Raw genomic sequence first — 25,486 nt, 5'->3', positions numbered from 1 at the left:
ACTTGTTACAGGAAAATGCTCATTAGAAAGCATTGGACTTGTGACAGAAATCTTGCATACTTGTGTGGCTTTAAGCAACCCCAAATTGAACGGAGGTAACCCCACTGTCGTCATAGTAGCGTTCATCGCGCGCCACCTCGAGAGAGCCAATCAGATTCAAGAAAATGGCCCCGTCGTGTTGACAACGCTGGAAGGACTTCCGGGCTGATAATGAAGGCCGCACCGGCGACAGAAACTGAAAACCGAACGATAGCTGCAGTGTTTATTAAGTTCCATATATATAGCTACTGGTTACTCTGTTTTGTGTAACCGGTTTGTTATTTTTTGCTTATGATTCTTTTGGAATACACGGGGACAACGTTATCTGAGGAATAAGGTAAGATTTTCCATTGTTTTTCAGCAGATGGGCATTAGCGATGGTGTTGCATCGCAGCGGGATTTTTATGTTTTTGGATCTGTTCATTCAGCTGCATGCATGAATACCGATTGCGATCACAGATTAATTTCACGACTTTTCATCCACCGCCAGCTGGAATGTTTGGTATGACTGTGATTATTTCAGCCATTTCATTACTAGCTGGCCGTTAAAACTAGTCTGATGCAGCCAGATCGCCCATGAACTTATGAAATCCAGATCAGAGTTTCTCAGTTCCAGTTCATGGGACTTACAGTCTTTATTTTAATGGGAACGGATCATTAATTAGCAGGGTAAAAGACATACTGCATATCAGTGGGTTAACGACAACTTGAAGCATCGTACACGCGCCACAACGTCAGTTTCCTTACCACTCAACGCTCACCATTCTACTTGTGCAGTAATGTTGGCTATTTACCTTGGCTACCTAGCTGTTACTGCTGCTTACTTTCGCCATGATTCAGCCACATGCTGGTTTATAAAGGCTCTGAAATTTTTCTAACAGGTTACCTTACTAGTTTGCATCAACTACGTTTTCTGTAAGATTTCAGTAGCTAACTAGGTTTCACTACCCCGCGGTTTCTGTCAGCATGTCCGTCTCGGTAGCTGTATTGCTAGCAGGTAGTTCAGCTTCGTCGATGTATGAACTTAACACACGGTTGTCATAAAGCATTCATATTCCAGTCATGGCTTGAGTTCCAACAGTACTGTTGTCTCCAAATGAGTTCGATATTTATTAATATGCATTAATATGTATTGCACTGAATGCTTTCCCGCCCGCCCATGCCTTTAGTGTGTAAAGTATATTCAAGTTAACGAATATGAAAGCAACACTGACAGCTCCGTAATTAGTGTTGCTAAATATTTTCAGAAAGTTCAGGAGCCGCTGTAGGCTCGTGAAGTCGCTAGAATTCGGCAGGTAACGATATAGACTAATTTACATATTCGTCGAATTATTAGAATCATTTGCATATCAAAACGTCTTGCACGAAGAAGGGAGATTTTCTGAAGACACTTGGAATACAATACAGTAGATTATAACTTATTTCTTGGCCATGACAACACAAATTACTTGAGTATTTACACAATGGAGTCAGCCCAAATATTTATGTATTTACGTAATACTACAACTTTTGTCAAGAACACAAAATGATCAGTAATAGTAAGTAGTCAGGCAGTTGACCATGAACGAAATAGTTAAGGATCAATAACTCACTTGTACTCATTCATTCATTTTCAGTAACCACTTTATTCTGGACCCTGGAGCTGTGAGGCAGCGATGCTACTCGCTTTTATTACTTGTAAATATGGCCAAAAAGGGAATTTAGAACAAACTAGTTGTGACTGGTACACTATATGGACAAAAGTATGTGGACATTTACCCATCAACAGCTTGTCGGAGCCTTCCCCAAACTGTTGCCACAGATTTGGCAGCACACAGTTGTCTAGAATGTGGTTGCATGTTCTAGCTTTAAGATTTCCATTCACTGGAACTAATGAACCCAAACCTGTTCCAGCATGACAGTACACCTGTGCACAAAGGGAGCTGCATAAAGACATAGTTTGCCAAGGTTGGTTTGAAAAAAATTTGAGTGGCCCACACAAAGTACGGTGATATAATTTTTATATATACAGTGCATCCGGAAAGTATTCACAGCGCTTCACTTTTCCCACATTTTGTTATGTTACAGGCTTATTCCAAAATGGATTAAATTCATTATTTTCCTCAAAATTCTACAAACAATACCACATAATGACAACATGAAAGATGTTTGTTTGAAATCTTTGCAAATATATTAAAAATGAATAACAAAAAAAGCACATGTACATAAGTATTCACAGCCTTTGCCATGACACTCAAAATTGACCTCAGGGGCATCCTGTTTCCACTGATCATCCTTGAGATGTTTCTACAATTTGATTGGAGTCCACCTGTGGTAAATTCAGTTGATTGGACATGATTTGGAAAGGCACACGCCTGTCTATATAAGGTCCCACAGTTAACAATGCATGTCAGAGCACAAACCAAGCCATGGAGTCCAAGGTACTGTCTGTAGACCTCCGAGACAGGATTGTATCGAGGCACCGATCTGGGGAAGGGTACAGGAACATTTCTGCAGCATTGAAGGTCCCAATGAGCACAGTGGCCTCCATCATCTGTAAATGGAAGAAGTTTGGAACCAGCAGGACCCTTCTGAGAGCTGGCCGCCCGGCCAAACTGAGCGATCGGGGGATAAAGGCCTTAGTCAGGGAGGTGACCAAAAACCCTATGGTCACTCTGACAGAGCTCCAACATGTCTCTGTGGAAAGAGGAGAACGTTCCAGAAGAACAACCATGTCTGCAGCACTCCACCAATCAGGCCTGAATGGTAGAGTGGCCAGACCGAAGCCACTCCTCAGTAAAAGGCACATGACAGCCCGCCTGGAGTTTGCCAGAAGGCACCTGAAGGACTCTCAGACCAAAGATTGAAATCTTTGGCCTGAATGGCAAGCGTCATGTCTGGAGGAAAGCAGGCACCACTCATCACTTGGCCAATACCATCCCTACAGTGAAGCATGGTTGTGGCAGCATCATGCTGTGGGGATGTTTTTCAGTGGCAGGAACTGGGAGACTATTTAGGATCGAGGAAAAGATGAATGCAGTAATGTACAGAGACATCCTTGATGAAAACCTGCTCCAGAGTGCTCTGGACCTCAGACTGGGGTGAAGGTTCATCTTCCAACAGGACAATGACCCTAAGCACACAGCCAAGATAACAAAGGAGTGGCTACAGGACAACTCTGTGAATGTCCTTGAGTGGCCCAGTCAGAGCCCAGACTTGAATCCGATTGAACATCTCTGGAGAGATCTGAAAATGTCTGTGCACCGACGCTCCCCATCCAACCTGATGGAGCTTGAGAGGTCCTGCAAAGAAGAATGAGAGAAACTACCCAAAATAGATGTGCCAATCTTTTAGCATCATTCTCAAAAAGACTTGAGGCTGTAATTGGTGCCAAAGGTGCTTCAACAAAGTATTGAGCAAAGGCTGTGAATACTTATGTAAATGTGCTTTTTTGTTGTTGTTGTTGTTGTTGTTTTTTTTTTTTTTTTTTAAATAAATTTGCAAAGATCCCAAACAAATTTCTTTCATGTTGTCATTATGGGCTATTGTTTGTAGAATTTTGAGGAAAATTAATTTAATCCATTTTGGAATAAGGCTGTAAAATAAGAAAATCAGACATTTAAGGACATTTAATTTCTTTGCCTTAAGAAGCGCTTGGGTTGCTTTCATGGTATGTTTTGGGTTATCATCCATCTGTTCTATGAAGTGCCGTTCTATCAGTTTTGCAGCATTTGACTGAATCTGAGCACAAAGTATAGCTTTATACACTTCTGAATTCATCCTGCTACTTCTGTCAGCAGTCGCATCATCGGTAAACACTAGTGACCCAGTTCCATTTGGTTGCCATACATGTCCATGCCATAGCACTTCCTCCACGTGTTTGACAGATGATGATGTATGCTTTGGAACATGAGCCCTTCCTTTCCTTTTACATACTCTTCTCATCCAGTCATTCTGGTAGAAGTTATCTGGTATCAGAATTGGTCACCCTTTTTTTTTTTTTTTTTTTTTTTTTTTTTTTTAAAAAAGCAAAGTCTACTCTGGCCTTCCTGTAATTGAGTGTTGCCAGTGATTTGCATCTTGAGGTAAACCATCTGTATTTACATTCATGAAGGTGTCTCTTGATTTTAGACTTGGACAATGGTACTTCTGCCTCCTCCAGAGTGTTCTTGACTTGGCTAGATGTTGTGAAGGGGTTTTTCTTCAACAAGGAAATAATTCTGCATTCATCCACTTTAGTTGTTTTCCATGGTCTTCCAGGCCTTTTGATGTTGTTGAGCTCAGCGGTGCAGTCCTTCTTTTTAAGAATGTATCAAATTGTTGATTTGGCCACTCCTAGATATTCTGCAATCTATTGGTCAGGTCTGTGTTGTTGTTTTTTGTTTGTTTGGGTTTTTTTTTTTTTGCTTGTTTTATTTTTAGTCTAATGATTGCATGCTTCACTTGCATCGCCCCCTCTTTGGACCACATATTGCGAGTTTTCATAAACAACTACTAAATGCAAATTCAATGGTTGGAATCAATTTCAGACATTTTATCTCCTTAATTTGTCATTAAATAATGAGGGAACTGCTTTAGTCAATTGTCCAATTACTTTTGAGCCTGTGAAAATGTAAATCTCTAAAAAAAAAAAAAAAAATGGTTGCAATTCTTAAACAATTAATTAAAGCTGAAAATCTACACTTCAGTCACATCTCGATTGCTTCATTTCAAATCTATTGTGGTATACAGAGGCAAAATAACGAAAAATGTCACGTCCCAATACTTATAGACCTGACTGTATTTGTTTCTGTATACGGCATTAATAACCACAGCTATTTATTTTCTTGGTAGTCTGCCCCACTTTAAATATAGACTGACTCTGGGTTCTGAATGTCCTGAAGTCTTGCAACAACATAGACCTTTCTCTGCTCTGACTTTTTCTTAACTCTGCAGTTTTGTATAACCACCTCCATAACCACAGCCTCTAGTTGACGAGCTTGCGACACTTGAAACAACATCATATTGCTTTCCATTAAACACTGTATTTTGGTGATCAGTGTCAACATTGCTTGTTACCAGTGAAATTGCTGAACAGGGAATTTGGTTAGAGAGAAAGCAGGTGTAGTGCAGTGAGGATTGATGATGCAGCATCCTCTGTCTTCAGATTTTAAAAGCACTCTGAAGGTCATCAAAGGGCTCTCATTAACATGTTGGTGTCTTCCTGCATAGAGGAATCAGCCTGCAGAAGTGCTTCATATAGTATTGAAATGAAGTGAGTTGGTACACAGGTTCAGTTTCTTTTTTTATATATATATATATATTGACATTTCAGTGGTCATGTATTTCAAGCTTGCTGCTGGCCACAATGTCAGTATAGAAATAGTATATTTAGTTTAGGCCTGGTCATTCTATGGCACCCTTAAGAACTCAAGGTCATCCTTGTTGTTGTAAACCAAGTAGATTATTCTTATCATTATTTACTGTTTCACAATCACCGCTATGGTGTTGAGGGTGTATTTCCCAAGGTACCAGCCAACTGTGAAGTTCTCATCATTATGTAACATTTCTCACCTATAGGTGTTAAGTTGTCCTTTTAAGGACATTTATTTAATTATTTGTCTGTGACTGTTAGACAAACTTTCCAAGACAAAATCTGAGCTTTGGGGTTATTTATTTGCTGCTGTTTAGAGAGTTTTCAGATTTGCACTTAGATGTTTTTCTGCATGATGTGTCTTTGATGCCTCATACTCATACACACTGCTTAGTTAGTGTATTTAGGGTTACAGACAATTTCTTTTTTTAACATTTTGTTGTATTATAGTCTTTTGCCTCCTACGATCACCAATGCAACACTGCATCTGACTGCAGACTTTATATATGTTTTATTTGCAGAAATAACCCCTCAGTGTTTAGGCCCTTGTGATATTTTTGCTTTTGTTTGGGTTTCAAGGTTTACGGCTCGCACATTTCTTTCTCTGTTTATTTTTAATTACCTTAATTGTTCTTGTTAAAGAGACTTAAAGCCTTATGAAATAACTTTACTGAACTTATTCTTTCATTATAGCTGGTCTATGTTTACAAGAAGATTCACCATATCATCTAAGAAATAACTCACACAGTGGAATCTGCAGATGCATTCATCAGAGAAGAGGGGGCATATCATAGCTTGAATAACCCAAGAGGAGAGTGGTTCATCTCCAAAGGAAAAAAGCAAGGGATAAAGGAGTAAAGGACAAGAGACACAAAAACAGATCCACACCCTCAGACTGAGAGTCTGTCCTGCTCTCGCCACTCTTCCTTGTTTGTCACCCTCACTCCTCCATCAGGATGAAGCTGAAGGAGGATGTGCCTCCTCTTTTCCTGCACATCTTTCGCTCTATCGTTTGGGTCTACTCTTTCATCACCTTCATACCCTGGTACTTCCTGTCTGGAGCAGGGGCCAACCAGGCCCGTGCCAAACGCATCAAAGCACGCTCAGTAAGTTCAGCCGTTCCTGCCTATGCTGAGGGTGCTTTAGCCTATTTGAATTACCCTGGTGTGTTTTCTGCCATTTGTGCAGTTGATTTGGTTATTCATGAACACAACAATTGTACTTCGTGTGCCGACCAAAATAACTGGTCTGAGATCTTCTTGATCTCCTTTTGGCTCCAACCGAAATCTAGCGTGGTATGATTGCAGTGAAAGTGATTCAACTAGGGCTGCAACTAACGATTATTTTGATAATTGATTAATCTGTCAATTATTTCTTCAGTTAATCTATTAGTTGGATTAAAAGGCCAATTTTTATTTTCTGTACTTCGAAAAAAAAAAAAAACATTGTCCTTCAAACATTGTGCAAATTGAAGGCTATGGAAAAAGGTATTAAATGTATCTATGTGGGCTATGGTATACATTGTGCAAAGGATTTATTTTTTTTTAAATATTAACATTATATTTTGAAAACAAAAAAAAACAGCTAATTGACCACAAGCTTTAAAGTAGAAGGCAAATCACTATATTAAAAATGCTTAAAAAAAAAAAAGCACAAACTAAGTGCTAACTTGCAAAAGGCTGAATGTTCTGCAGTAACACACATTCACTCATTTACTTTATTCCGTAAATATGACACTTCTAACATTTATATACAATGTTATAACCCCATCACAGTTACTGCTCTCATAAAAAAACACAATTACTTTTGTTTCTAAGTATAGCTAAATATAGCATAGCATATTTGATCGAACATATTTGATCGAAATGAATATTTTAGTCAGAGTTATTGCGCCTCCTTTCTATTGCCCGCTGTTTGACATGCATGTGTGGACTCATGCTCATTCAGTGAAGTTTAATGGGGACTCACTTGCTGTCAAGATGAGCCATTATGTAAAATGGAAATACTGGCATGAATTTCTAACGTTTTCTAACGTTCTAACACATTAAAGCACATTAAACAGCACACCAATCTGTCGCAGCATCTGACACGACAAGCCACTTTAATGCACTTACAAGTTTGTTTGAAGTGCTTAATTTGTTTGAAGCGCTTAATATAAAAGATTCTCAGGTTTTGGACAGCCGAGATCATGCACTTTTCCCACAGAAGCTCACTCTGTGACCTCAGCTGTTTTTTCAGATGGGGTTTAATCCTAGAAATGCATTTTTCACCATTGTGAAGTGACGTCACTGACGGGGGTTATTCACAGTGATGTCACAGACCCAACTAATCCGTAATTAAAGTCATTGTCGATTATTTTAATTATCAATTATTATGTTATCGATTAGTTGTTGTAGCCATAGATTCACCCCTGCACTGAACTAGCTGCAGGATGTGAACCAAATATGCCATATATTTTGGGTTGCGGGCAGCATTTTTTGTAGATGCAAGCTAAAGTGAACCACTATGTGCAAACTGAGCCAAGGGACAGAGCTGTAGTGCTGCATAAATGCCATGTGTTCTGGATATTTGAACCAACAAACAAAAGTAGAACGCTGGATGAAACACAAAATATTTGTAAACTACTTATTTATATAATTATCTAGTATTTTATTCAGCTTTGGCTCTGTGTTCCCTGTGCTCATGTGAATTCTGAGATTTCTAATTAGACTTGGCAAAGATTCCTTTGTTTTTTGAGTATGTTTACAGCCCTACACATCCCCCAGTCAATGTTTGTTTTATGGTTTGTTTAATTATGTTTACTGTGAAAGTGAACCAAACCAAATAGCAAATGGACAAAGTATCAGTTTTGAACACTGATTAATAGGTGTGAAAGTGCCTTATGTATTCTTTTTTTATTATTATTGTTACTAAAATATTTTCACTACTTATATGTAGTGAATTTAAGTATTACACACTGTAATGTTTAATTTTGCTTCTATCAAATTTACTTTGTTACTTTCTGTTCTTGCCATGTCTGGTGTCAGGTTACCGGGAATCCAGCAGGGCCTTACCGAGCCATCAACAGCCAGAAACAGCTTGTTTCAGAGCTCCATGATGGATTGGGAACTCTGGATAAAGTGTTTGATTATGCAGTTAAACACTTTTCTCAGAGAGACTGTCTCGGTACCCGAGAGGTGCTCAGCGAGGAAGATGAAGTTCAGCCCAATGGCAAGGTCTTCAAGAAGGTGGGACAAGATGAGCATGCACACACACACTATTTTGTGTGCGCATTAGAAGATAAAGTTTGGGGTGATAGCTTTTCTGAAGTTTGAGCTGTCTTCAGGTGTGCAGTTTTGTTTATTGGACTCCTGAGAAAGGCTGTGAATCCTGTCAAAACAGGAAACTGTGTTGCTCTTGAACTTTAAGATGCTTTTTGGAAGCTGCTTGGGGTCCTTACTTTTCTCTGGTGTTTGCAGTTGGCATTGCAGTTAAGCTGTTCAGTGCAAGCAGGAAATCCTTTGACCTAGGGCTGTGCAATTAATAGAATTTTTTATTTCGATTATGGCCACCGATGATTATGAAAACAAAATAATCGAGACAAAACTATTATTGTACCACATTCCTTTTCACAATGTTCTCGTTTTGTCTTTTTAAAAACTGTAGGGATTTAGCAAATCCAATCCCTCTTCCCTCCGTTAGCTTTTTCAGCCTTTGTTTCATTTACTCAAAATTAAAACTAGCGCATGTGGTTTATCACGGAGCGTATACGACGCCGGGGAGTCTAAATGAACACACTGGCAACCAGAGCAGTTCAAAGAGACGTCCGATTTATTGCAGATTCACAGAGGTTTATATAGGCAAAATAGCTGTGCATAGGCGTACTGATGTTGAAATAATATGGCAGTTGAACTGACTGGACATACGTGGAAAACATCTTAGGCAATACAAGAATGTAAAGCTTTCTGAACGTATATGGTCTGATGGTATGGTTCGCCTAACACAGAAAAGAGGAAGTTCCTATGTTGACATTTTAACTGGCACGTACACAACAGACAGGTCTAGAAAAGTTCATGACACAGAAATTAAACTATAACCTAAACATACTTGTACATATCTGAGGGAATAGAGAATAGAAAGTTTCCCAACAAAAACTGTGCGCCATTTTTCTTTACAGCGGTGCGCTTTCGCCTCTCTTTCACAAACACCAAACTCACTCCCTGCCAGGCTGTGGCATTTTTAGTTCAGCTCAAGCCAAGATGACCGAAAGAGAGCCTTTGGTTGACAAGAAAGATAAAACCATTCCAGTCGTTTGGAAACAATTTGGTTTCAAGGAGTCCGATGTGGAACAAAAAGAAATATTGGTTTGGTATCATTTGGGCTCATTTCCTCTAGCGTCATGACAGCTGGTCTAAATACAGTCATTTCCTTTCTAGAGCTCACTAATGGTGAGAAACTAAAGGCTGATCTAAACCAGGAGACAGAATTTCATTGGCTAAGGAAGTTTAAAGTTCATTTCTGGCGATGCGATTCACTAAAGTGCATCACTTGACCTGCTCCGCTAGTTTACAAGAGAGACATCAATACAATAAAAGGAGATGTGGAAAACGCAGAAATTTCATGCAGAAGCATAAAAAAATAATCTAAGCAGCTATCCATTGAATAATTAAGGAAAGTACATGTATTAAAAAACAAACAAAAAAAAAGACTGTGAGAACAAGAAAACAAGCTTTTGTGCATCAAAGCATAGTGATCTAATTTATTTTTATTTTTGCATTATTTAAGTCTAATATATATATATATATATATATATATATATATATATATATATATATAATATAATATAATATAATATAATATAATATAATATAATATAATATAATATAATATAATATAATATAATATATTATATTATAGATAGATATAGATAAGTTCAATAATCAATGAGTATTCGTGTTTAATAATTGTGATCTCAATATTGACCAAAATAATCGTGATTATGATTTTTGGCTTAATCGAGCAGCCCTATTTTTACCCTTATATTTAAGAAGTCTTTGAATTATTAGTAAGTCTATTTATATTGCTGTCCTTCCTACATATGGTCATTATTGTTGCTTGAAGAGTGTCTGTTTTGGAAAACTCTCCCTCTTGTTTACAGTGTTGGAAAGGTCACAGCTAAATTACCAAGCAGCACCAGCCATGGTGTTTTTGTTTTTGTTTTTTTGTTCTTTGGTCATGTGACTTTCTCTTTCAGTAGCTCAGAGCTTTTAAGTAGTGTTCATAGTTCAATATAATGTGAGAACCAGATGATCTGGATGATCTGCCTTGCTGGTAAGTGCATAACAATGTAAAACATTGTACTGCACTAGCAAGCCATTTTATATAATGGCTAAGGAAAATACAAATTTCTGATTGGCACCTAAAAGCAGAGCCGGTAATCTCCTGATGACTCTGTAAGCATTATGGAATGTAATTGTGATAGCCATTATAAGTAATGCTTTCAGTTCTACTTGCACTTCCCTTATCACCTTAGGTCTTTCACAACTAATGGACAATGGGGAAAACTGAATGGCAAGGATTTATCACTACAGAATTCTGACAGATGGTCCATTCAGCCTGGAGAGAAAAGGTCTCCTGTTTCTGTTTTGTTGCTGACAGGCATCAGCCAAATTTAAATCTGTTTTCAGCATCAATGAAATTGATTAACTTAACCCTTTTAGTAGTTGTCTGCTAAGCCTGAGCTCCCTGAAGGAACAATATGATGCCTAAACATAATATTAATTTATATTTACATTTATGGCATTTGGCAGACACCCTTATCCAGAGCGAGTTACATTTCTCATTTATACAACTGAGCAGTTGAGGGTTAAGCGCCTTGCTCAAGGGCCCAGCAATGGCAGCTTGGCGGTGCTGTGATTTCAACTCGCAACCTTCCAATCAGAAGTCCGACATTTTAACAATTATATTAAATTGTTTACTCACTCAGAAAAAAATTATAGGCTGAAATGGATGGAAGTGTTCATACCAACTGTGTTGTAAATTATCGTGTATGAATTTGATGATGATAATAAAGTGTTAAAATGATTACTACTCTGTTTGTTTGGGAGGATATAGCAAAACAAAATGTGATATTGATTTTTTTTTTTTTCCCCCACTATGTACTGCATATTTCTGCAGAATCACTTAATAATTCACCATCCAGCTGAATTTTCATGATTGCCACAGTTCCCAACTGCATAGCTGGTAACATTATATTCCCCCACTGTATTTTCCCTAAACCTGAAATGGCAGAACAGTTCTGGAAGATGAAGTCATTTATTGTTATATTTTAAAATAGGAAAATCCAGCCTTTTGTTGCCCCAGTCCCAACTTTTTTGAGATGTGTTGTGGCCATCAAATTCAAAATTACTTTATTTTTTTCCTTAAAATGGTACTTTTCTGTGATCTACTGTGAATAACATATGGGTTTATGAGATTTGCAAATCATTGCATTCTGTTTTTATTGATATTTTACAGTGTCCCAACTTTTTTGGAATTGGGGTTGTATATCACACAAGCTTATGTAAAAATAATAGTGAATCATTTTCTTTTTCCTTTTCTCTCTGTAGGTGATACTGGGTAATTATAACTGGCTGTCATATGAGGAAACCTTTCAGTTGGCCCAGAGGTTTGGGAGTGGCCTGGCTGCCCTGGGTCAGAAGCCTCACTGTAACATTGCTATCTTCTGTGAGACTCGTGCCGAATGGATCATAGCAGCACAGGCCTGTTTCATGTACAACTTCCCATGTGAGTGTGCTGAATAAGCAGCTCACACTCTCTCCAGCTCATGTGCGGGCATTTATTAAGCATACTTAGGTTTATGAATTAGTTTTTTCTCAAATCAATACAGTGTCTCAATTCTGTGCTCTTGTTGAGTAAGCAGAAAAAATGGGAGAATGTCAAGTCAATAACGTTGTCTGTATTGTCTTCCAATGTGCCATTCCATTGCTATTCTCAGCTGAAAAGTTACACTCTTAGGATATCCATATTCAAATATCTCCTCAGAAGAGGTGAATATATATTTGTCTGCACATAATGTAATACAATATATACACATACATATTGTAAATACTGTATAGTCATTTTTGTTTGAACGTTAAAAACCATGTACTTAATGACAGTTGAACTAAAGGTAAGATTTATTTTAGTCTAAGAGCTAGTATAATATGCCAGTATTTCCTTGTGTGTTGATTTCCTTTGCTGATTCTTTTTTTCTGTCCTTCCTGCTTACTTGTCCCTTTGTGTGTGCGTCACTTTCTCAATCACTCCCCCCCCCCCCCCCCCCCCAAACAGTGGTGACGCTGTACTCTACTCTGGGAGGGGCAGCAATAGCCCATGGTCTCAATGAGACAGAGGTCACACACATCATCACCAGTAAAGATCTGCTGCAGAGTCGCCTCAAGGTCAGCACTCAGTCTTCATCTGACAACTTTGTTAACAGCAATGTTAGCATTCAGAATAAAATATGATGGTGTGCACTGTTCTAAGAAAATAATCCTCAATAGGGTGATGTGACACCACTACGAAGTTGAATAATTTCCTATTACTGCATGTCCAGAAGCATTTTATACCTCTCTTCACAGCAATTTGCCAATGCTGTTTTTTTTTTTTATTTTATTAAAGAACAGCATATACTTTTTTATCCATTTACATTTATGTGTTGAAGTTAACAAGACAAAACAAATACTCTTCTCATGTTACTGAGAAACTGCAAATCCCTCTGATCTGAAGACTTTCTTGTGCCAGAGAAGTTAAAGTTACAGCCATAATCTACGTATGTTAGTATATGAAACAGATATTGGGCTTTGGGCTTCTGTGAACGAGCTTTTGGCCATGACTATTTTATTCTCATTCATTCTGAACTATGATCACACTATTAGGTTCATTTGGGAAAACTAATCCATACGATTTCAAACACAAGCTTAAAGGTATGTGCAGGCCTATGAAAATGGGTATTCTCTAATTCACAAAACACCACCATTACCAAGAACTGTTATTTCTCCTTTAACTAAATCTATTTAATTTAATTTAATATAAATATAAAATGATATTTTCCAGGTTATTTTTTTAAAGTAACAGTTTTAATAAATCCCCACAAGGACTTGAAATCTAAATATACTGATTGCATGCAACCACTTAATGCCTTATATTTTATTCAAATAATAATATATTAATACATTATGCACCTCTTACCTACACAGTCATTTTACTAGTGTCTATGAGTTTGTCTTAAAATGGTGAAATTTGTGATTAAGCCTGATCATTTTAATGTGCGTTTGTTTTTTTCCCCCTCTCTGTTATAGAGAGGAAACTGGGCCAGTGCAGCACAGGATTATTCTAAATTTAACATTCTTACAAATAAATCCCATCCCAGGTTTCAAATAATAACACATTGTGCAATAGCATGGTATTAAAGATTAATTTGTTTATATTTTCTAATTTTATGGACCTGTTATTAAACTAATGCGAACAGTCACAAAATAAATTTAATGAAAGGAGCCCGATTTATCAGTCTTTTAGTATACTTTAGTTTATAGTATAGTATATTTCTCCCAGATTTGCAAAGGTTTTGAGAGAAATGATTTTCTTTGTATTCACATGTGTATGTTGATAAAAAGCAATAACCTGCAAGTTAACCGGCATTTGCACAGAACAGCTGATTTGCATTTAATGACACCCACAACACTCAATAAAAGGCAAAGCTCACAGAGCGGAAAGCACAAAATTACTACGGCCAAAAAAAAAAAAAAAAAGAAGTTTTTTTTTTCATGTAAATGAGAATAAAAAAATATATATTATTTAGCAGCATAACCAGTGGAGTCACAGTACCCGAGAAGGCCAAATTATGGAGAGAAACAAATCTTCACTTTTCTCACTGATGCTTTCTTGTTCAGATCAGTGGAGTAACTCTAAGAGACATGAGTTCAAGTTTAAAGCAAATATTATATGCCAATCACTGCAAAAGGTGAAAAGAAAGCTTGCTATGTACATTAAATGGATGGTTGAATTTCTCCTGTTTATGCCAGAAACCTTTGCTTTACAGATGCATGATGAGGCACTGACATGTGATAACTGCATCAGTTAGGGCTGGAGGAGGAATGCTCTATTTGGGACCAAGCCGGGTTATGGCATACGGCACACTAGACTAGTGCAGCTCATTATAGGTTCAGACTTACCAGATCGGTCACTTATCAATCTTTGGAAAGTGCTCGTAGCAAGAAATCCAAGCACGGACAAAACTTGGACATGCACAGGACATTTTTGCAGCCGAATTAGTGCTAGCTCTAAAGTGTTGCACAGTATTAAAAAAAGATGCCGTGGCAAATGGAGCTGATTTTATAAGCTAGCTTTCATGCTTTTGAGGTCCATTGTTTGCATAACTGTTAAAAAATTCTGTTACAGATGCATTGAGTTAGTTAGCAATATTTGCTGTACTTAAATATCCCCCAAAACCACTTTTACTTCTGTAACATCCAGCTAGAAAAAGGACAAATAAAACTTTGTCCCCAAACTAAACTAAAATATAGCTTAAATAAACTATGTAAAAAGAGTAAGAAAACTAATGGGTACTTACAAAGCTGCTCTAAAAACTATAACTGAAGTAAATTTCAAGAGAAAATGGGAAAAATAATAAAATGAATACTGTAAAACTGTTTTACAGTCATTTTTGTGATTAAATTGTGGATGTATTTTTTTTTTTTTTTTTTTTTAAAACCCTGCTCATCTGCATTATCCATAACCTCAGGACATTTTGCTGGAGGTTCCTAGGCTGCAGCACATTATCATTGTTGACCATAAGTCCACCAGCTGGCTTGGCCTGCCCGGAGGCATTCTGGTCCACAACATGTCCTCTGTGCAGGAACTGGGAGCAAAATCTGAGAGCAGTAAGGCTTTTAAATCTCCTAAACTACCCAATTACTTTTACTTTTCTTTAGTGCGTTTTCTTTAGAAAGTTGTTCCACTTCATTATGGTGGTCAGTTGAGGGGGGAAAGGAGTTTCAAATATTTTAAATGTTCGTCTTAGATTAAGCACTAGGGGATTATTATCTCATTCCTGTGATTGCCTTGTTATTTCTCTCTTTATTTCTGTCTTTCTCTCCTTCCTTTTTCTTCTTTTCAGTGATGGTGCAGCGGAGGCAGCCCCTTCCCAAAGATATCGCTGTGATCATGTACACTAGCGGTTCCACAGGCATCCCCAAAGGAGTCATGATCTCTCACAGAAACATCATTGCCGGGGTAGCTGGCATGGCTGAACGTATCCCGAACCTGAAGTAAGAAAACTGTCTATTTCTCTTGTTCCCAATTACAGAACACATTTAAATTTTAACCCTGTCACACATTAGTCCATTAATATGGTGCATTTATACATTTGTGTACTATATTATAGCTAAATATAACTTGTCTGTGGATAAAGTTTTTGACTATAAATATCCAAATTTGGCATATATTAATAGCGTTGTTTTTTTCTCACTGAGCTTCCTTGCACATGTGCTATTTCAGTTTGTGTACTCTTTACTTTCTAATTCCCTCTCCATCCTTTGGAGCACTTTGCCTCCTTAGTTGTCTACTGTGCACCTTAGACTTCAGTTCAGGTAGTGTTAATTATGTCTTTATTTGTTTGTTTTTTTTAACCTGAACAGTGAGAATGACACCTTTATTGGCTACTTGCCGCTGGCGCATGTGTTGGAGCTCAGTGCTGAGCTGGTGTGTGTTTCTCATGGGTGTCGCATTGGATACTCCTCACCGCAGACCCTTTCCGATCAGGTAAACACACTACATCTCAAACACAGTCATCTCAGCACGCCCAAACATTTACGTTACACATGCAGCATTTAGCTGATGTCCTTATAGAGCACCACTACAGAAGTGCTTTATAGTCTCAATAAAAAATATATCCTCACGCTAGTAAAATAGGTCTCGGTCTAGGAATGCCATTAGCTAAGACTATGTTAGATAGGAGTTAGTGCCACATGTTATCACAGCAAGAAAAACAAGGTCAAGTTATTTTTTTTCCTGAATGTAATGCTCTCTTGCATGTTTAAAATAGAGGTGGATCTTTGGTCTTTGTTTGAAGACGGCCAGTGACTGAGCTGTTCAGATACCCAGGGGAAGTTCATTCCTGGGTGCTAGGACAGAGAAACATGTTGTCATAGGTCTTTCTTGTCTTAATAGCTGGTGGGTCAAGACAAGCTTTGCTTGTGTTTCAAAGGGGACATGATGCAGTATGGGTATTGATGGGTTTAATAAGTGCCTTCAGGTTGGTGGGGGCTGGCCTTTTTTTGGCTTTGTAGGCAAACATCAGTGTTTGAAATCTGGTGCAGGCAGCTATAGGAAGCCAGTTAATGGGAGCATATTAATGAACTGTCTAGTACTACACCAAAGTTGAATGTGTTGTCCTCATATGGGGTGATCTGAGAATTCTTTACGGACATCACAAGATCCAGATATCTGACAGGGATACATGAAAGGAATGCATGTCCAGAAAAATACTGAGATGTCTGCCAGACATGGTGAGATGAAAGCTGAAACATGAGTGTTTGTGGGAGGAAAGGAGAGGATGGGTTGAGTGCCATCAGCATAGCAGAAGTATGAAAAACCATCTGAGGATTTGACCTCACTGAGAGAGTGGATAAAGAGACAATATAACAGGAACAGACTCTGAGCATTGTGGGACACTAGTGGAAAGTTTTCATGGAGCCAAATGGATCCACTCCACATCACCTGATCGGACCCTGCCTTCATTTAGGATGAAAACCACCACTATGTTGGGCCACAAATTCTAAGGCTTGTGTCTTGTGGTTCCATTTTAAAGATTAACTACTCTGAATAGTCCCACATGGACACACTAAAGATTGCAGTTTCCAAAAGCAATTCATGCCCAAGTCACACCTTTCCTTCACTGGATAAACTCAATTGGATACTGTAGAACTGCTGCTATTTTAATTATAAACATTATTATGCTCACATTGAACATCATTTTAACACTATGATTGTGGAAGAGTAATGAATTATAATACCACTGTCTGGTGTCACCCAGAAGAGCATAGATTCCCTTTTTGAGTTTGGTTCTTCTAAAGTTTTTCTCTGTAGGTCATCTGATTGGAAGTTGTTTCTTGCCTGGGTTATTCATTACAGAATATGTCTGGCTTATTCATTACAGATCTGAATATAAATCTCTGTCCAGATTTCTGTGAAGCTGCTATATGAGGATGTCTATTGTTAAAAGTGCCATATAAATACATTTTAATTGAGTTGAATTGAAGGCTGCTGAGGGGTTAAGAAGGTTGACAGATGATAGTTTGACTGATCTAGTGGCGTGAAGTTCTCAATAACCGACACAAAGGTTGTAGCTGTGGAGTGCGATGTCTTGTAGCCAGACTGGTTAGGATCCTGGGGCTTGTTCTGGCTAAGAAATAGAGATGGCTGATTGTGTACAGCATGTCTAAGAACTTTCAAATAAAGGGGAGAGTGTGTGTGTGCAGAAACATGCAGTCCCAAAACAAACTACCTTCATACTGAATATGTGAATATTCAAGACACCTAGGAACTGTTGTTGCTTTAGGCACTTTCTGTTCTGTTTACTTGTGTTAGTGTTTATTTTCTCTTCACAGTCAACCAAAATTAAAAAGGGCAGTAAAGGAGATGCCACTGTCCTGAAACCAACGCTAATGGCAGCTGTTCCGGTAATAAAACACGCAAGAACCACTCTCATAAACTCTTGTCTTTCACTTTTCTGTTCTCTGTTATATGTGACTTTTTTTATTTTATTGAAATTTTCTCACTGTACAGGAGATCATGGACCGTATCTATAAGAATGTGATGACAAAGGTGGATGAGATGAGCAGAGTGCAAAGGACTCTCTTTGTGCTGGCCTACAACTACAAGTTGGAGCAGATCAGTAAAGGATATAGCACTCCACTATGTGACCGGTATAGCACTCTTGCAGACACACCCACTCAACTGGTGCCTATAATTAGTTTTGTATTAATTTAATATTGTGAACAAGCTGTATGTTTCTGGCTGTCTAATACTTGTGTGTCTCTGTGTGCATGTTACATGTGCAGTCTGGTTTTCAGCAAAGTGCGTTCATTGCTGGGTGGGAATTCGCGAGTGTTGCTGTCAGGAGGAGCTCCTCTCTCTGCAGCTACTCAGCGCTTTATGAACATCTGTTTCTGCTGCCCAGTGGGACAGGGCTACGGCCTTACAGAGACCTGTGGAGCTGGGACCATTAGCGAGTGTAAGACATACACAAACATGAGGCTGGGAGCAAGGGTAGTAGCAGCAGGAATGGGCAAAAATGCATCAAAATAAGTTTATCAATAAGCTGTGTAGCAGCTGTTACCCCAGTAATATGTCATTAGGCTTGTTTGTGTGTACATGTATGTAATCGTATGTGTAATCTGTATTCATTACAAAATGGATATTGGAGGTATAATATACCTTGTACTGGTACTATAATGTACATAGTGCATTACACATTATCACTTGTACCAGTGATAACGAGGCCTATTTTGGCTAGATGTATATTTAATTTGTGTGTGTGTGTGTAGTATATGACTACAGTACAAGCCGTGTTGGAGCGCCTCTTGTGTGTTCTGAGATCATGCTTAAGGACTGGGTAGAAGGTGAGTGCTGATCATACATGAAGCTGAGTGTTTAGTGGATATCTTTCTCCCTTTTTTAATATACCTGAATCAGAATTTTTTAAATAAATTTCTCCTGGTTTGAGAGCAGATTACTTAACCCGAGGATATGGCTGGTGCCAGAGATTCCTGCTGCTCATAACCAGGCCAGGTGTCTCATTTATCAGACGTGCATACACATAGTTTTGTGCTTAAAAAGTGCATACGCACGTTTCTATGCACAGAACATTATTTATCAATTTCTTCTTATGCAGGAGGATGTGCATACAGTATATTTACACACACTCCTGAACATGAGTATGCAGGAAACCTTATAGGTAGAAAAGTGTAATTGCGATTAAACTGGTTATGAGGTGCTCTCATCTCGCATATTGTCTGTCATATCACGAAAATTAACAGTAAGAGTACAATGAAATCATATAAAAGGCACATCTGGAGATTGATTTGGGATGATGCCTTGCTTAAAGATTTGGCACATGCAGCTTTACATAAGGAGGAACTTGTTTTTAAGAAGCACCGAAAACACTTACAGTGAGGGGAAAAAAGTATTTGATCCCCCTGCTGATTTTGTAGGTTTGCCCACTGACAAAGAAATGATCAGTCTATAATTTTAATGGTAGATTTATTTGTACAGTGAGAGACAGAATAACAACAAGAAAATCCAGAAAAACGCATGCCAAAAATGTTATAAATTGATTTGCATTTTAATGAGGGAAATATGTATTTGACCCCCTCTCAATCAGAAAGATTTCTGGCTCCCAGGTGTCTTTTATACAGGTAACGAGCTGAGATTAGGAGCACACTCTTAAAGGGAGTGCTCCTAATCTCAGCTTGTTACCTGTATAAAAGACACCTGTCCACAGAAGCAATCAATCAATCAGATTCCAAACTCTCCACTATGGCCAAGACCAATGAGCTCTCCAAGGATGTCAGGGACAAGATTGTAGACCTACACAAGTCTGGAATGGGCTACAAGACCATTGCCAAGCAGCTTGGTGAGAAGGTGACAACAGTTGGTGCGATTATTCGCAAATGGAAGAAACACAAAAGAACTGTCAATCTCCCTCGGCCTGGGGCTCCATGCAAGATCTCACCTCGTGGAGTTGCAATGATCATGAGAACAGTGAGGAATCAGCCCAGAACTACACGGGAGGATCTTGTCAATGATCTCAAGGCAGCTGGGACCATAGTCACCAAGAAAACAATTGGTAACACACTACGCCGTGAAGGACTGAAATCCTGCAGCACCTGCAAGGTCCCCCTGCTCAAGAAAGCACATATACATGCCCGTCTGAAGTTTGCCAATGAACATCTGAATGATTCAGAGGACAACTGGGTGAAAGTGTTGTGGTCAGATGAGACCAAAATGGAGCTCTTTGGCATCAACTCAACTTGCCGTGTTTGGAGGAGGAGGAATGCTGCCTATGACCCCAAGAACACCATCCCCACCGTCAAACATGGAGGTGCTTTGGGGGTGTTTTTCTGCTAAGGGGACAGGACAACTTCACCGCATCAAAGGGACGATGGACGGGGCCATGTACTGTCAAATCTTGGGTGAGAACCTCCTTCCCTCAGCCAGGGCATTGAAAATGGGTCGTGGATGGGTATTCCAGCATGACAATGACCCAAAACACACGGCCAAGGCAACAAAGGAGTGGCTCAAGAAGAAGCACATTAAGGTCCTGGAGTGGCCTAGCCAGTCTCCAGACCTTAATCCCATACAAAAGCTGTGGAGGGAGCTGAAGGTTCGAGTTGCCAAACGTCAGCCTCGAAACCTTAATGACTTGGAGAAGATCTGCAAAGAGGAGTGGGACAAAATCCCTCCTGAGATGTGTGCAAACCTGGTGGCCAACTACAAGAAACGTCTGACCTCTGTGATCGCCAACAAGGATTTTACCACCAAGTACTAAGTCATGTTTTGCAGAGGGGTCAAATACATATTTCCCTCATTAAAATGCAAATCAATTTATAACATTTTTGACATGCGTTTTTCTGGATTTTTTTTGTTGTTAGTCTGTCTCTCACTGTTCAAATAAATCTACCATTAAAATTATAGAATGATCATTTCTTTGTCAGTGGGCAAACGTACAAAATCAGCAGGGGATCAAATACTTTTTTCCCTCACTGTAGCAAAGAGTGATGCGTGGTTCATCAGTTGATTTCGTTTGCTCAGTCCAGTTTTAGTTGACCTCAAGGCTAGAGTTTTTAATCCATAGGTACATTTCAAGTAGAAATTGCAGGCAGATGTCACATTTTGAAAACAACTATGAATATGAACCGAATAATGACACATCTTGTGTATATTCATATCCCTCGTGCTGCATATTTACAAATATGGCAGTGAACAAGACAATAGGAATTAGGAATTTTCACAATATCGCTGGTTTTATTTGACAAACACTTGCAAAAGTACTTTTTTTTCCCTTCAGTTTAAAACCACTGTCCTAGTGGTATGATCTTACCATTTAGCCTGAGTCTGTTAGTCATATTTGTGAATAAATGAAAACATGTACATATCCATGCCTCATTAGTAGGCAAAAGTTTGAATTCTTTCGTACACTCAATTTCTTTTTTTTATTTCCCTTCCTGCTGAAGGCGGATACTATAGTACTGACAAGCACGCTCCTCGAGGGGAAATTGTGATTGGTGGACCAAATGTTTCTATGGGTTACTATAAGAACGAGGCAAAGAACAAGGAAGATTTTTTTGTGGACAGAAATGGCCAGCGTTGGTTCTGCACAGGAGACATTGGAGAGTTCCACCCTGACGGTTGTCTTACGATCATTGGTGAGCAACACACACACCGATATGTACACTGATTGCAGGACACACACATGCATACAACAGAAGACACACTTGATAGGCCAATGAAATTATAACTAGTAGAAACAAATAGATCATTTTGGATTATAGATTGTATCATCCATAAAAATGTGACCCCTGTATGATTTGTACTAGAATGCAATTGTGTGTGTGTGTGTGTGTGTGTGTGTGTGTGTGTGTGTGTGTGTGTGTGTGTGTGTGTGTGTCTAGATCGTAAAAAGGATCTGGTGAAACTACAGGCAGGAGAGTATGTGTCTTTGGGAAAAGTGGAAGCTGCACTGAAAAACTGCCCCCTCATCGACAACATATGTGCTTATGCTAACAGGTGAGCACACACTATACTAGGATGTGCCAAACTTTTGGCTATTTTTGGTTAAAAATATACATTGTACAAAAAAAGGGAAAAGGAAAAAAAATCATTTAATAATAAAAATGTCAGATGCAACACTTTTATAATAATTTAAATGGTAGTTCCTTTCCTTTTTATTTTGTTGCATACATATAAATAAAAATGGGTGCACATGCTGTTATTTTAAGATGGGTAATAAAATATAGTGTAATATTTTTATTTATTTGTTGTGGTTTTTTTTAGCCCAGTGTGTACTGAATTTCAGTTTCAGCCAGGAATTTCCATTTCTGTGCATCACTATATAGTTTTCAACAGAAAAAGCTTGATTTGAACTAAACGTTATAATAAACTGCTTTCAGTCTGTCTTTGTTCTAATTGAAGTTTCTTGAATATGAAGACTTGGCGCTGCCTGACATGCATAGACAATGCAATGTTGCAACAACCTCACTCTCATTCACACTTACTTTCCCTCTCCCTCCTTCCATCTCTCTGTCAGTGAGGAGTCATACGTGATTGGCTTTGTGGTTCCCAATCAGAAGCAGCTGCTGGCTCTTGCCAAACAGAAGCAAGTGAGAGGGTCATGGGAGGAAATTTGTAACCACCATGATATGGAGAAGGAGGTGCTGTCTGTCATTACTGAAGCTGCTGTAAATGGTGAGATCGCTTGCATCTAGATCACTTTATCATTATATTATGGGACATGATTATACAGCATAATATTTAAACTCACTACAAAAAGTCATATTACACAATTCAATATTTAACAACCAAATACAGCAAAATTGAACAAAACAGCTGTAAAAGAAATATACTAGAGACTTTTTTTTTTGTATGTTTGTTTTTTATTTTATGGATGCTCAAAATAATTTTTTTCTACTCCTATTACTAGAGATGCACCGATATATCTGCCAATAATCAGTATCAGCCGATGAAGGCAATTTTTCACGCTATGGGCCATCGGCCGATAGTTTACAAACCTCCGATGATCAGGGCCAATTATATCCTGCCAATCAAAAGAGGGCGAGAAAACACATCAATTTCGTGCTGTGTATAAAGATGATGTCTCTTGTGTGTTATGACGACAAAACTGCAGTTTGTAAGCTCTGTAATCTCTGCACTGCTAAAAATTTTACACCGGACGCCGCAGCAGTGAAGCGGGAGTTTCGGCATCGAGTCTAATTTTTGTTTTTTTGCCTCGCTGCTCGTGCTGAATTAAAGCGCCAGTACACCATTGAAAGATTTAAATGAAGATGAGTTGACAAAAAATTATATATTGCACATAAAAATATATTTGTAGAGTAGTATGTTTCATATCCAGTTAATGCTAATGAGTTAATATCATCAAAAAAAGTTTATATTAGAGATGCACTGGTACTAAATTTCTCAGCCGATACGAATAACTGATTATTCAGAGTGATATCGGCCAATACCGATAGTTCTGCCTTTTATGCCTTCTTTTAAATTAATAATAATTAATTCCACAATTCTGAAACAAATGCAAATAAAAACTTTATTCTCTCCATTTCAACAAGTTGTTTCACAGTAACTGGTCTCATAAACAGAAAACTCATTACGCAAATTAACATTAACACAATAAATAAATGAAGTAGAAATGCTTTTGTTTGTGGTGAGTGAATGTGAGCCTAACAGGAGGTTTTTTAGAATTCAGTCACTTTATTCTGTTAATATGAATTAATAACATTAACTAAATTCTGAAGATTAAAGTAAGATTTCTTAACTTATTGAATGTGTCAATGTTAATATGAGCAATGTGTTTTCTGTTTATGAGACCAGTTACTGTGAAACAACTTGTTGAAATGGAGAGAATTAAATTTTTATTTGCATTTTTTTCATAATTGTGGAATTAATTAATTATTCATTTAAAAGAAGGCATAAAAGGCTGAACTATCGGTATCGGCCAATATCACGCTGAATACTCAGTTATCGGTATCGGCTGAGAAATTGAGTATCGGTGCATCTCTAGTTATTAGTGACTCGATGCTGTATGGCTTTGCACAATATAGCCCTAGCTATTTTTTTACTTAAATACTTTGTGCCACATAAATACTTTGTGCAACATGTAATGTTTAATTGCTTTAATTTAAAATTGAAATTCTGGTGCAATTCTGGCCTCTATCTCTATAATGACAGATTTTGAGCAGTTATTAAAAGGATAGCTGAAATAAAAAATAAAATTAAAAAACCTTTTAATATGATTCAGCGTGGATCCATAACAAAGAATAACTCATAATAGAGCCAGTCATCATGGCATGTTAACTGGCAACATTGATTTTGAAAAATGTTTAACCATTTTAGAATTTAGTCATAGTAACTTTCATTTTCATATAAATTAGTGTAAGAGATGAAGGCACTAAAAAGTAAGAAGTGCTTTCTGTCATTGCTGCCAAACCATAACATTGCAGTTCTCTCTTTATATATTATTTCCTGTTTCTTGGTTTTTCTCTTCAGCCAAACTGGAGCGTTTTGAGATCCCCAAGAAGATCCGTCTGAGTGCCGAGCCATGGACTCCGGAGACAGGCCTGGTTACTGATGCCTTCAAACTCAAACGCAAGGAGCTCAAAAGCCACTACCAGGAAGACATTGAGAGGATGTATGGTGGCAAGTAAAATAAGAAAGGGTCAGACAGTAGCAAGAATTGGGATAATTCAAAGGATTTAGGATGTAACATAACCGCAAAACCTGTATAATATGACTCCAAATATGCATTCCTATTTCTTTTGGATAAACCCCTTAGACCATATTCAAGAACATATTTACATTTTTGTAAGGTATTGGCTAACCAAAACAAAAATGTTAAGATGGTCAACAGGCAAAGGTGTCTAATCAGTAACAATAAAGCAATTTTTGACCAGTGTTCTTCTAGTGGACTTCTAGAAGACATTTGTATTATAGACTAAGGTGATGCCAGGACCTGGCATGAATCATTTCAGGAACTAATGACTTCACTTTGAATCTCATACTTTGAAATGGATGAACCAACTCCAGTTAGCCACAAGGAAAATGCACAGGAATTCATAATAATGTAGTCATAAGACTTGTGAATTCGTTCCAATCTGCGATCGTGAGACTGTTGATTTGACCGGAACAAGGTAGCATTATCTGAGCAGGGAAAATGTTTTAAACTGTTTATTTTTCATGTTGGTTCTGTTCATTTCTATTTGGTGATTATGTGGCATCTGTAAAATGAAGCATCAAGAGACATCAATGTGAAGGTCAATTACTATATCATGTTCCATACATGTCCTTTTTTTTTTTTTTTTT

The 25,486-nt window shown here is 38.1% G+C and overlaps 1 protein-coding gene across 1 annotated transcript; it reads left to right on the top strand.

The window, feature by feature from the left end:
* Nucleotides 1–10: 10 nt before the first annotated feature.
* Nucleotides 11–25,486, top strand: acsl3b (acyl-CoA synthetase long chain family member 3b). Its single transcript, XM_053651564.1, has 16 exons — nucleotides 11–376; nucleotides 6,065–6,477; nucleotides 8,398–8,598; nucleotides 11,959–12,136; nucleotides 12,683–12,792; nucleotides 15,135–15,273; nucleotides 15,510–15,660; nucleotides 16,030–16,153; nucleotides 18,001–18,072; nucleotides 18,179–18,318; nucleotides 18,454–18,626; nucleotides 18,940–19,014; nucleotides 21,628–21,819; nucleotides 22,066–22,180; nucleotides 22,701–22,858; nucleotides 24,674–25,486. Exons 2-16 carry the CDS (start codon nucleotides 6,328–6,330, stop codon nucleotides 24,829–24,831), a joined length of 2,136 nt encoding a protein of 711 aa, XP_053507539.1. The 5' UTR covers nucleotides 11–376; nucleotides 6,065–6,327; the 3' UTR covers nucleotides 24,832–25,486.

This window comes from Ictalurus furcatus, chromosome 20 (assembly GCF_023375685.1).
Source record: "Ictalurus furcatus strain D&B chromosome 20, Billie_1.0, whole genome shotgun sequence".
Classification (NCBI taxonomy): domain Eukaryota; kingdom Metazoa; phylum Chordata; class Actinopteri; order Siluriformes; family Ictaluridae; genus Ictalurus; species Ictalurus furcatus.
Note: the sequence above shows the minus strand (reverse complement) of the source record. Positions and strands in the feature narration are given on the sequence as shown.

Bases quoted from the DNA above. Each gene is read 5' to 3' on its own strand.
- acsl3b (XM_053651564.1), top strand. From the start codon at position 6,328: ATGAAGCTGAAGGAGGATGTGCCTCCTCTTTTCCTGCACATCTTTCGC. The intron at 12,793-15,134 runs GTCAGCACTCAG...CCATAACCTCAG, and splicing joins TGCTGCAGAGTCGCCTCAAG to GACATTTTGCTGGAGGTTCC. The intron at 18,073-18,178 runs GTAATAAAACAC...CTCACTGTACAG, and splicing joins CGCTAATGGCAGCTGTTCCG to GAGATCATGGACCGTATCTA.